This window comes from Lygodium microphyllum, chromosome 20 (genome assembly GCF_053477565.2).
Source record: "Lygodium microphyllum isolate KBCC chromosome 20, Lygodium_microphyllum_v1.1.10, whole genome shotgun sequence".
In the NCBI taxonomy this organism is placed as follows: Eukaryota; Viridiplantae; Streptophyta; class Polypodiopsida; order Schizaeales; family Lygodiaceae; genus Lygodium; species Lygodium microphyllum.
Genome location: NC_141154.1, coordinates 60,683,302 through 60,695,531, shown reverse-complemented (window position 1 = coordinate 60,695,531; position 12,230 = coordinate 60,683,302). Strand labels below are relative to the sequence as shown.

General features: G+C 38.7%; 1 protein-coding gene across 5 annotated transcripts; it reads right to left on the bottom strand.

The window, feature by feature from the left end:
• Positions 1-8,790: 8,790 nt before the first annotated feature.
• Positions 8,791-11,783, bottom strand: LOC148018947 (putative N-acetyltransferase HLS1). 5 transcript variants are annotated; one of them, XM_087701438.1, is made up of 5 exons: positions 11,006-11,782; positions 10,723-10,783; positions 10,352-10,638; positions 10,030-10,178; positions 8,791-9,882 (listed from the first exon to the last, which is right to left on the bottom strand). In XM_087701438.1, exons 3-5 carry the CDS (start codon positions 10,568-10,570, stop codon positions 8,940-8,942), a joined length of 1,311 nt encoding a protein of 436 aa, XP_087557564.1. In that variant the 5' UTR covers positions 10,571-10,638; positions 10,723-10,783; positions 11,006-11,782; the 3' UTR covers positions 8,791-8,939. The 5 variants fall into 5 exon arrangements, with proteins under 5 accessions (XP_087557564.1, XP_087557568.1, XP_087557567.1 ...); XM_087701442.1 differs by having other exon boundaries at positions 11,299-11,782; XM_087701441.1 differs by lacking the exon at positions 10,723-10,783 and having other exon boundaries at positions 11,006-11,783.
• Between the last annotated feature and the right edge of the window lie 447 nt (positions 11,784-12,230).

Genomic DNA, 12,230 nt, shown 5'->3' with positions numbered 1-12,230 from the left:
CAACAAACATTAAAGCCCTTAGGGTCAACCCTTTCAAGAAGGGTAGATAACTCCTCTTCAAAAGATGGGAGTTGTTATGTTTCCTTTTCTTCTTCCTTCTTTCTTTTATACTACTTCCATTTATCTGCCTGCTCTTCTATGGTCTTTTCCTCTTTCTCATGTTGTCTTGTGTCCTTTTCATGGGTGACATCTTCAACCTTAAGACATGGATCATTTTTCTTCTTTCTATATGGAGGGTTATTTAAAATATTGAAAGCCTTCACATTAGAAAGGGGAACTGGCTCAAGGACCTTTGAAAACATGTATCTCAATCTCCTGAGAATTATCATGTATTTATCCATAAGGGTAAGCCTATGTGCATGAGCAGCACATATATGAGAATCTTGATAAAACAAAATAAAAAAATCTTATGTAGCCTCTTGAATATAGTTGAGAGCTGCCCTAGTCCATCTAAAACTATCTAGACTATACTTGTCACAAATTTATCTGAGAAGCCTATGAAAAGATAGCTTTGGAATTGCATTATTCAGAGCCTTCATTGCACTTCTAATCTCCTTAAGGCACTTCACATGCTATGAGAACCTTCTTCTTGACTTTGATTTCCTTGTAAGCTTGGAAGGCTTGGAGGATTGATGAATCTTTGAAGCAAGACCTCTAGGATCAACTTTCTACTTCCTTACAATGGCCTTAGTTCTAGCCATCTAAAACATCCAAAAAAATAAATAATACAAACAAATTAGAAAGGATACCCAATCAGTAAAAAGCAAGCAAACACTAATCACATAGTCTAAATCTAATTTCAATAAAATAGTTCACAAGACATATGAAACACGAGGAGGCCTTTTGGACTAGAGAACTAAACACCACATCGCATTTCATATGTCAAAGGAGAAATTGACGCCTAAGTGGTATGGAATGCGAGGGACCTTTTTGACTAGAGTACTTAAAACCATATCGCTTTTCATACGTCAATAGAGAAATGATGTATGTCTAAGTCATATGAAACGCGAGGAACCCTCACATGGAAAAGAGAAATCTCACACCCATCGCATTTCATACGTCACAAAAGAATAAATGTACTCCTAAGTCGCATGAAACGCAAGGAGGCCTTACATGGAGAAGAGAAACAAACACAATCTCGTGTTTAATACATATGAATCATGAAATAGCTCTTGCCGATGTGAAGAGCCATGGCTCGTCACGTTTCATAATTTTGGCATTTTTGGGGACGGTCTAGTAGGAATTCTCAAGTGATTCAGAGGTAACTTATATTTGAGCAAAAAACTTACATTCTTGAGTGTTTGATGCATATGTTGGGCGATGAAACCTTCTTTAGTAGCCTTGCGTGGAAGAACAATTTTGTACTACAATCAAATTAGCATTGTGTTGATATGCTTGAGTAGAGAGAGAGCTTTGTCTTCAAAAAAACTCTTTTATAGTTCAAAAATCGGGTTTATAAGGATGTTTGTTTACACGTGTGGCTATTGTAATGTGTAGTTAATTTCACACGTGCGAGTGCAAACCGTTTTTGTCTGGGAAATTGTGCCACATATCACTTAACTTTTCGGTATGATATCATTTTTATTGCTCCAATTTTTAAGTTTGTACCATTTTCTTTTTAAGCGCACCTCCTTCAAATTAGTACAATGTACTTTTTTATCAAACATCTGGTGACCGTTGGCATATATATATGAACACTCAAGTTCGGGTTTTGGTTACTATTTCTTTCATCTTATACTTCGACCAACTATTTATCTTATAAGCATCACAAGCTATACTAAGCACATTTCTTAATATTTTTCTTTGCAATCCTAAATATCAGGTATCACCCTTTTCTTAATATTTTTAGGAGCAAGACTTGCAAATATCAGGTATCACACTTTTCTTAATATTTTTCTTTGCAATCCTAAATTTCATGGCATTGAAGATATTAGTTGGTTTAAGAGGATAATGTTGCATCAGGGACTCAGAAATTCTATAAGGTTTTTACTTTGTTTTACTATCAATATTTTTCTGGTACACATGTTAAATGATGGGGTTTTGATGTTCTTGATGCGTTGTCTTGTTTAAAATTTTTGGTTGTATAAAATGCTAATTCGTCAATTTTTTTGTCAAAGTGATGTATGAAACACAATTTTGTGAGTATGAGACCGTCTAAATCATTGTTTTCGCGTTTCATGAGTGTGAATGTTTCAATATGCTTTCTCTATCGCATAAAGTTTCGATTCATTTCATTCATCATGTATATTATAGATTTTGACTAAATTTAATTTTATTCATTCCTTTTAATCATTTCATCTTGTATATTATAGGTTTTGTAAGGCTACATAAAGTTTCAATTAATGCCAAAAAAATTTAGCAATCTTTCTTTAATCTATTGGATATGAGTGAATGTCGATTTGTAAATTATCCCCCCTTTTTTGTGGATTTTGTTTTGTGAATAATCAGGATGACTAAAATGAAGTTGTCTTTAGAGGGAATGGAGAAGGAGGATACTTGTGATGAAAAGCTCTTTGATTTTCTTCATGCGACTAGAAATTCATCTAGATTTATTTACATTAGAGATATACTCGATGTTCCCTTTGATTTGCAAGATCTTTTGAATGATCTTGAATATAAACTGAAGGATTTCATGAGTTTTATGATAGACATGTGGAAGGCCTAGAGATTGAGGGATTTGTCCATTATAGCGATGTAGTGGAAGCTGCTAGAACAACTTTGCAAACAAGGTTTAGTCTTATTGATGAAGAATTCAAGAAATGGAAAGTAGATTGCCCTTTTCATCAAAATCAGTAACAATGTCTTCTTGTATAAAAGGATGTTGGATTTCTTGCATATCTTCAATATATGGATAGTTGTTCTTCAAATACAATATAGGATAGAAGATGGAGAATATTGCATGCAAAGACAAAGAAGTTGAAGAGAAGGGTGAAATGTTTCAGGAGGATATTGAGAACCAGTTAGTGCAGGGATTTGATGTTGCTTTGTTTAAAAGTGAGAACATTACAAAAGTGGAAGAAAAGGAGACAGAGTTGAGTGCAGAGATTGAAACATGTCCTTTTGAATGTGTCCCAACATTTTCAAGTTATCTCATCAACAAAAAGAGATATGTATTGCTAAATGATATTCAATACCTTTTTTATCTTAGAGAAGATTACTTCTTGGCAATCCTTACTATATGGGGTCAATATGATAAGAATTTTACAAATTATGAAAAGGAATTGCTAGCAACTCTTGATGTTGAGGGAGAGATTTTTCAAGACAGTTTTGTAGCCTTACATTTTTGTATTAATCAAATCGTGGAATATGAAAAGAAGGGATACCTAGAAGAGCCAAGGGTTCAAGGCCATTGAAGCTTGGCAAAAGGCAAGGCTTTTATCATGATTAGTATTGTCTCTTATTTTTCACCCTCCACTCCTTAGACCAAGAAGTTTCTTTTGGAATTGGTGTAGCCTATCGGTCATTATATTGGAATCTTAAATAATCAAACAGTTGTAATTTATCATAGCAAGTTATCAAGCTCTCCAAGCTTACCAATAATGGATTTAAAAGCTATCTCCAAGGTGATTGGATCCCAAGCTTTCAATAAAGGTTCATACAAGATAATTTTGGTGGAGAAGGAAGAGGTTGTAAGAGTTTTTGCATTCATGCCAAGATACAGTGGATCTAGGGCAGGATACTTTGGAGTTCTTGCCTCTTATTTGCTCTCCCATGTAGGAGTTGCCAAGAATTTGAAGCTCATTCCATGCTATAGGAAACAAAAGTTCCTAAAATGTAGAGGTCTCGTCGAGTGGGATGAAACAAAATATTCCTTTAAAGGACCTACTGAATTCCCTGAAACTAAAGACTCTTTTGCAAAACAGAGTCAGACTAAAAGATGTTAAGGGTTTCTTGAAACCCATCTTTTTCCATCTCTTTATTTAGTTTGTAACCATTCTGAATATCCTTACTTTGCACAAGAGCTTAAATATTCATCTTTTCTTCTTTGGGTAACAGTTGATATAGTCCTTGCCAAAGATGATGTATTACATGATGCAATTATGCCTTTGAGGTTGAATTTGTGCCAAATTTGTCTGTAGAACCATTGGAAAACCTCTAATAAATTTTTTGCTTTGTATCTTCCACCTCCATATCTTATGTGTCTAAAGTATTTTATTCTTTCTTGATAATGTGATTTTTCCATACCTTGGGTTAACCAAATAGATAGAGATCCATATTTCTTGATAAAATATGAAGCATGGTTGTATAAAATATGTTGCATAGTTAACAAATAAAAAAATTCAATTAGAAAATTCTATATGAGTCAGACACTAAAGAGACATACATATGCAAACTTCTTACCATATAGTGAGTGAAGTGTTGATTACCCCAAGCTTTTGTCATTGCTTTTAAAAAGGTTCAATTGGTTTTTGAAGTCTTTGATATCATCATCATTCCACTCAGTTTTATCACAATAAAAAAATACTTTGTCTAGTGTTTTCCAAACATTGGCTTTTCTATTTCAAGCTTGTCCATTATCAGCATGATCCTTAACTACATTATGTAGGCACTTCCATTGATTGTATCTAATAGTCGAGCTAATATTCCTAGAGTTTACCTTACCAAGTCTCCCATGAAAGTCTAGAAACCTTCTAGCCTTCACTCTACCAATAGATGGCTTTTTTGGGACACAATTGCCATCCTTAGACTTTTGAAGATCCGGTTCAATAACAATATTACCACCATGCAAACCAATTGCAATAAGACTTTTTCAATCTTTGTTATAGCATCTATTCTAGTTGATAATGGCTTCAGCTTCTATGCAAATCCTATATACAGATGAACAAGCTTCTCAATTATCTTACAAAGCGCATGAAGTGTACAAATATGGGCATTCACTAAAGGAGGCTTAAATTGTGGATCCTTGTTATGCCTAGAGGATGCTTTATCCAATTTCTTGAGTTCAACTCTATGGCTGGGGACATGCAATATAGGCAAGGAGATCTAGAGTTGGCTCCCTTTGATACCTTGTATATACATTTAAGTGTCCTTAAGTCACTAGCTATGTGCCACTCAATCTTATAGTTCCCAAATCATTCAACAAATAGCTCTTCTCCTCCTTGTTGTCTCTTGATAACATCAGGTATTGGTGTTCGATGAAAAACCCAACACAATATATCAAAATCCTCTCTATCTACTTTGAATGCTCCTAGCCACCAGATATTGTGTTCCGATTGAACACTAAATGACATTGAGTGATTGTAATGATCTGATGAAAGTGCTCTATTCATCAAGGTTATAGAGACCCTCTCTAGTTTTGTACATTTTAGAATCTCACTTTCATCAAGTTTAACCACAAATCTAGCCACTCCTTGTGCCTCTTCCAGTGACAAGTCATAAAATCTAATCATTAAACATTGTAGGGTGGGCAAGTCAAGGAAAATATTGTTAAACTCATTGAACGCAACTTCATTTTTCTCGCCCTTGAAGCTAGCCTTGATATGGAAAGGCTTAGCCAAAATCTCAATTACTTTGTTATTCACTCTCTGTCTAATAGTTCTAATCACAAATGGCCTTGGAAGTATGCAATTATATACTTGTTCTTGCTCCATATTTTGGCTTTAAAAGCTGAAAAAGTTGTATATAAGCATCTCGACTGATACCAATATTATCTAGTATCTTCTGCACTAACTCAATATCCAAAGAGAGATCCTTTATAAATGACTCTAAGCATTGTTTCTTTGCCTTTTTAAATTTCTTCCTCTCCAAAATATCTTTTGAAACTACTGAAGAAAGAATATGATAATAAAACTGAGATGCTTTCAAAGAATCTCTTTCACTTGCATTCGGTTGAACCAGAGACCTAAACAAAATTAACATCACAAATCAATACAATTAATTATAAACAAAGTCATATTTCATATTTTTAAAGTGGAAAAGAATGTACCTTGCTGCTTGGATTCTTTTACTACAACCATCTCCTCCTCATCTGAGACTCTCAATATTTCTAATAGCCTTTTGTCGATTTCAAAGTCCTAAAATAGTTTACTTTCGTTAATTAGATTTGATGTGCTTCTCTAACAAATGAATCCTCTGTTGATAGCCTTCTAGCTTTTAGAGTAATTCATTGTTATGTGAGGACATCCTTTTCTACAACCAAGTTAAGTGTATAGCCTAGAAACCCATTATAAGCATCACCAATGAACCTCAACAAATGAAGAGCTATTTTAGAAAGGCGGAGTGCTATTTTTGCTAGGATCTTTGGGATATAGCCTACCATCTAGCCAAAGATCAAGATCCTTCTTTCCTTCAAACTTGAGTATATGTTTCGTAGACTTTGTAATGTTAATGGGTTTTGTTCTCTTCCTTATTGGTCCATACTCACTATCCAACTCAATATGAAGATGATAAAGTAGCCTTTTACTAGAGCTACAGAGATCATTGGATGATTGATCCATAGCTAAGGATGTGATTAGAAAATGGGATTGAGAAACTATGCGAATTTGAAACAAGAAGAAAAACAAAGAAGAAACTAATAAGGATGGGAAAGAAAGAAGAGAGTGAGAATGGAGGGAAGTAATCAAACTTTTAACAATATTCAAATTGAATATTAGTTTTCACTTTAATGAGGATGAGTAAGATCTTCATTATGACAATTTTTGTCACCTTTATGGCGGCGTAAATTTCTAGGTTTGAAGTGACCATGAGAATATCACGACAATGACTTATTAACAAATTTTTATATATTTACTTACCAATATATAAAGTTTTAAAAATCTAAAAATGATTTTATTTCTTAAAATATTTTCTCTCTCTAGGATCGCTTACAGGGCATTTTCGAGACCTTAAAACTCTCCTAATGTGCGCATGTGCCTAGCCACCCATGTATTACTACACTAACAATATATGTACACATTTACATTATAAGTGATGGGTGCCCATCATTGTCACTTTTTCCTATATCCTTTTGATGACATTTAACGAAAGACTTCGCCAGTCACACATTGACTGTTAAAGATTTCAGATGCTCTCTCTCTCTCTCTCTCTCTCTCTCTCTCTCTCTCTCTCTCCACTATAGCTCTTCCTTCCGCTCGAGTAGAAGCGCCAATCACACATTCTGTTTTTAAGTTTTCACATGCTCTCTCTCTCTCTCTCTCTCTCTCTCTCTCTCTCTCTCTCTCTCTCTCTCCATTTTAGTTCGTGCTTCCCCTTGCATACTTCTACTCCAGGCTCAATGCACCAAGTAGTCCTTTTTACTAATTGCTTAATAGTATATGTAATCTACAACCTTTGTGCAAATAAAACTTGTGTTTGCTATACACCTAATAAATACCTAAAACTTACAAACTCAAAATTTGTAACTTGTAAACCCACCTTTGATTAACATAACCAAAATCACAATATGCCCTGAAACGATTGTCAATAGTGCATAGCTAACTATACAAGTTGACTAGCACTATAATCATATGTAAATGCAACAAACAAAATATAATGAGTGATAAGTTAGCAACCATGTGAGGTTTGTAATGACCACTAATACACTTAATGTCAAGAACCCATCTATCTAAGTAGTCTATCGTCAATATATGTATGTGTTGAGCTTGCCAACTTAACAATGTCAAGGTTGCACCACACCCCTTGTTGATATGCACTTGAGATGATTTAAAACGATTGTCAATAGTGCATAGCTGACTATACAAGTTGACTAGCATTATAACCATATGTAAATGCAACAAACAAAATATAATGAGTGATAAGTTAGCAACCATGTGAGGTTTGTAATGACCACTAATACACTTAATGTCAAGAATCCATCTAACTAAGTAGTCTATCATCAATATATGTATGTGTTGAGCTTGCCAACTTACCAATGTCAAGGTTACACCACACCCCTTGTTGATATGCACTTGAGATGATTATGATTTTACACTCAATTGCCTCAAGTGGCACTTAAGTTGAGTGTGCTGCACCACACCCCTTATTGATATGCACTTGAGATGATTTAGATTTCACACTCAATTGCCTCAAGTGGCACTTAAGTTGAGTGTGCTGCACCACACCCCTTGTTGATATGCACTTGAGATAATTTAGATTTTACACTCAATTGCCTCAAGTGGCACTTAAGTTGAGTGTGCTGCACCACACCCCTTGTTGATATGCACTTGAGATGATTTAGATTTTCCACTCAATTGCCTCGAGTGGCACTTAAGTTGAGTGAGCTTGATGCCCAAATCTAACAAGTTAGCTTTTGTACTAAAGATAGTTTCTTGAATCCTCAAACTTGGTTAGAGGTGAAAGTTATATTAGTGAATGTAGGATGGTGGAGGGTGGACCCAAAAGCGCACAATTACTACCTAGATGTGCATGAGTTGGCTATTGGAGCAATGGAATGTGAGGTGAGGAGTGGGATTGGTATACTATTGATGCTTGAGGTGGAGAGATTAGAGTACTAGAGTATTTAGATAAATGTCAATGTGCACTAACATCAATAGCATTTGCAGTTATTATTTTGTATAGAGGTCTCCTTAGACATGATTACTTCGTATAGAGGTGTTCTTAGCATGCACTAAGGTGTTATGGTTAGGTGATCCAAAATTGTTGAAAACCAAATTATGTTGGCACTGAAAATTGAATTTTTCCCAATGCAACTATTATTTTGCCATTGATTTGTAAGGTGCTCATCATTGAGCATGTAAGGAGAGTAAAATTGCATGATTATGACCTTTTAAAACAATATTGCTTTGGGTATGAAATTAGTTTAAAAGTGCACGTAAGTTGATAAACGATCAATGCGATATATAAGGGTCAAAATTGTCAAATCTTTGAAATTCTGTGCTATATTGAAATTCCACAAAAGACTTTTAACGGTGCTCAAAAAAGAGTCTACTATAATATGTTATACACATTGGAAAAGCACCGAGAAAAAGAAGAAAAGAGCAAGGCAAACTAAACTTGCAGAGCTAGAAGTCGCGCGGATCTACAAAAATGGAGGCGGGAGGGGGCTGTATACACCAGTCTTGGTCTTGCTCGTGCCCGTGGTCTTGCTCCGGCGGCGGCGGGTGGGCGAGGAGGCGCTTGATGCACCAGAGGTCCTCGCCGTCGGAGAGGCTGCGCCAGTGGGGGATGCGGCGGCGGAGGGGGTCGCAGGCGGCGATCTCGGCGGCGAGAACGGCACAGCCGTCCCGCTTGGCCATGTTGTGAGCCATCCAGCATAGCCGGCTAAGCAGGCGGCCACCGCGCTCCCCCTCTGCGTGCAGCCCGTACAGGAGCTGCAGCCCGAAGGGCCCGCTGGCCACATCCGGCGGGGTGGGCAGGGCCCCACCCGCCAGTCGCCCCAGCAGTCGCCCCAGCAGCCGCCCCGCCGCCACCATTCCTTTGGTTCGCGCCGGCAGTCCCTTCACCTCCAGCTTGAAGATCTCGTTGCACTTCCACACGCTCAGCACCGCCCAGGACGTCGACAGATCCCCCGAGACCGCCCCGGCTTCGTATTCTTCTCTCGCCACCCACGTACCTTTGTTCAGCCTGCTTCTCATCACCGCATCCACATCCTTCGGGAAGAACTCCTGCCCCTCAAACACCCTCCTATACAACGCCTCCGCGTCGTCTCGGCTCAGCTGCTCCACCTTCACTCTCGTCCTCTTCTTCTTATTCTTATTATTCGTCATCGTCAACCTCGACAGCGACGACGATATCAGTGATGGCGATGATAGCCTCTTGTACCCTGTGTACACCGGCTGCACCAGTATGCACGGCATCCTGAACTTGGCGTAGCCTAGCTTCTTTGTGAACAGATTCACGGACGCCTCGTTGTCCTTCTCGGTTGCCATGTAGGCGTACTCGGCGCCTTGCTCTTTGCACCATTCCTCCACCCTCTTCACGAGCGCCTCGCCGATCCCCAAACGCCTGTTAAATAGTGCATGCATATCGAACCTATCATCAGTCATTGATATCCCATGTAATTTGTTATCGCCGCAGCATGGTTACACTGCGATACATACGTGACGATTGGCCTAAAGCATGCATGGATTACACGCAGGTCTATTAAGTTACCTGTAGTAGGGAGCAACTCGCAAGCCAAGAATGTAGGCAGTCTTGGCAAACCTCGGCGAACCCTCAGAACAGGCAGTTACGACTTCCTTGACACCTGCTCGAATCATGCCAGCAATGGCCTTGCCGGCCTGGCTGTCCACCTCCGCGACCTACTCATACAATGAAACAAGCTCACATGAATGGTGTGATAATTCACGTTTACTTTTAACTGTAGATCACATCGACGATATGATTCACATGCATCAATAACATGAACCTTAGAATATCGAATAGAGACGTCACGTGAAAAACACTTCGTCATGCAAGGGATAAGCCGACTTACCAGCATGGCGTATGCAGGAAAGTGCCTTAATCGGCAGAGAGGATCACCGAGCAGGTCTGTGAAGAGGGTTAGTTGACCGCTGGGCCCTGCTTCGCACATCTTCTCAACCCTATCCACCTCTTGCGCGTCCCTCTCTTCCTCGTACGCTCGAATTGTGAACAGCTGCTGATCACCCATGGCTCTTGCTGCCTTCTCCATAGAACTATCAACATTAGCCATCTCCGTATGGAGGAATCGGTTCAAAGCTCAAGAATCTCTCATCGCCAATCTTGCAGTACAAGCCTGGTCTGCGCCATCCCAACGCAAGATTTTATAAATCAGTAATGTTTGCGCTATCCTCATGAAGGATTTATAATATTGATATACCCTACCTTTCCACGAAAAGGTCGTCTTTAACACCTTTCGAGGGAAAGCACTACAGCTGCCGCACAGCTGGTTTTGCAACAAAAGAAATGCTTAACAAAACGTTTCGCCAAAGCGCGAGTCTTAAAACGAGGTCAGAAGATGTTCATGATGCGGCAGCCTGGGATTAAACAAACCTGAGGAGGTGCTTATGGGATGAGCAAATATATGGAAACTGAAACCTTCTTAGGTCTCGCCACAAAGACACAGAGAGAGAGAGAGAGAGAGAGAGAGAGAGAGAGAGAGAAGGACCTTATGCTACGTGCGTTGGCAGAGTTGATATATTCGATGCCAAGTTCTTTCCCAGCAAAGCAGCTGCCTCTTTTACAAGAAAGATTGTGCAGGATTTCTAGGGAAGGCCACAGAGCAGACACAACCCAATCCGAACGGGATACTGTGCTGGCTTGCTCTCTCTCTCTCTAGAGCTATAAATAGAGGGTGGCGTCCACAATGGGATAAAATACATTCATGCCACGATTTGCGTGTGTGATTATTTAAGAAACTCAAAAGACGGACCAGAGGAAGGAGTAATGGGAACTACCCACCTAACTGCGCCGGGTCAGCCACGCTCGATTTAATGGCGAATTAACTACTCGTCTTAGGTCGTATTATGAGACACAACCGAAACAGTGGTTCCGTCTCCAGATTCGAAAGACGCAGAAAATATACGTTGTAACTTGTATGTAACACAGAGACGAGAGAGAGAGAGAGAGAAAGAGAGAGAGAGAGAGAGAGAGAGAGAGGAGGAGGAGGAGGAGGAGGAAGTACTACCCACTTAAGGAAAACACTTCAAACTAACAACTCTTCATCGAGAAATGTTGCAGCACTTCATACTTATATAGGGATAGTTTTACAGTCGAAGAAGACGCTCAACAAGTAACTTTCAATAACTCAATAATTTGGCTACAATCTTTATGGCTCCTGCCAGTTATTTATCTATCCTTGCAGCCACCATTGAACATTCTATTCTTTTTTTACAGCCATCGAAAGACAGAGATAGAGATAGAGAGAGAGAGATCTATCATTGCATTCTTCTTCTAGCGGTTCATTTATGCTCCTCATTGCATTATTTGTATCGCGGCCTGCATCATCTGTCCCTTTCATGCAGATCTCCTGATTATATTTTAATTTCGATTGCCTTAGGTGTCATATTCTTCTTAATCCTCTGTGTGTATTATTGATCATCCAACCTTAAAATATAATTAAATGTTTGGCTTCACTATAGCTCGGCACCATAGTTTCTAGAGCATCTATTGTGCTATGGCATTTGTCCTATTATTCTTTCCATCATGTTCATGGGTATCTCGTCCCCCATGTGTTCCCCCATGCATATGCAACCAAAACATCATGCGTATCAAGGAGCTTAACAAGGTCACACATACCTCTCATACAAGACTACTCATGAATTCGCTGTCCACAGCTTTAAGCATGTACATTGTAGAATCTAGATTAGAAAACGTGCCCACCATAGAGCCAA

Excerpts from the sequence above, each read along its gene's own strand:
- LOC148018947 (XM_087701441.1), bottom strand. The coding sequence starts at position 10,570 with ATGGCTAATGTTGATAGTTCTATGGAGAAGGCAGCAAGAGCCATGGGT. Across the intron at positions 10,179-10,351 it reads TTCCTGCATACGCCATGCTG|GTCGCGGAGGTGGACAGCCA; the intron begins GTAAGTCGGCTT and ends TTGTATGAGTAG. Across the intron at positions 9,883-10,029 it reads CGAGTTGCTCCCTACTACAG|GCGTTTGGGGATCGGCGAGG; the intron begins GTAACTTAATAG and ends ACTATTTAACAG.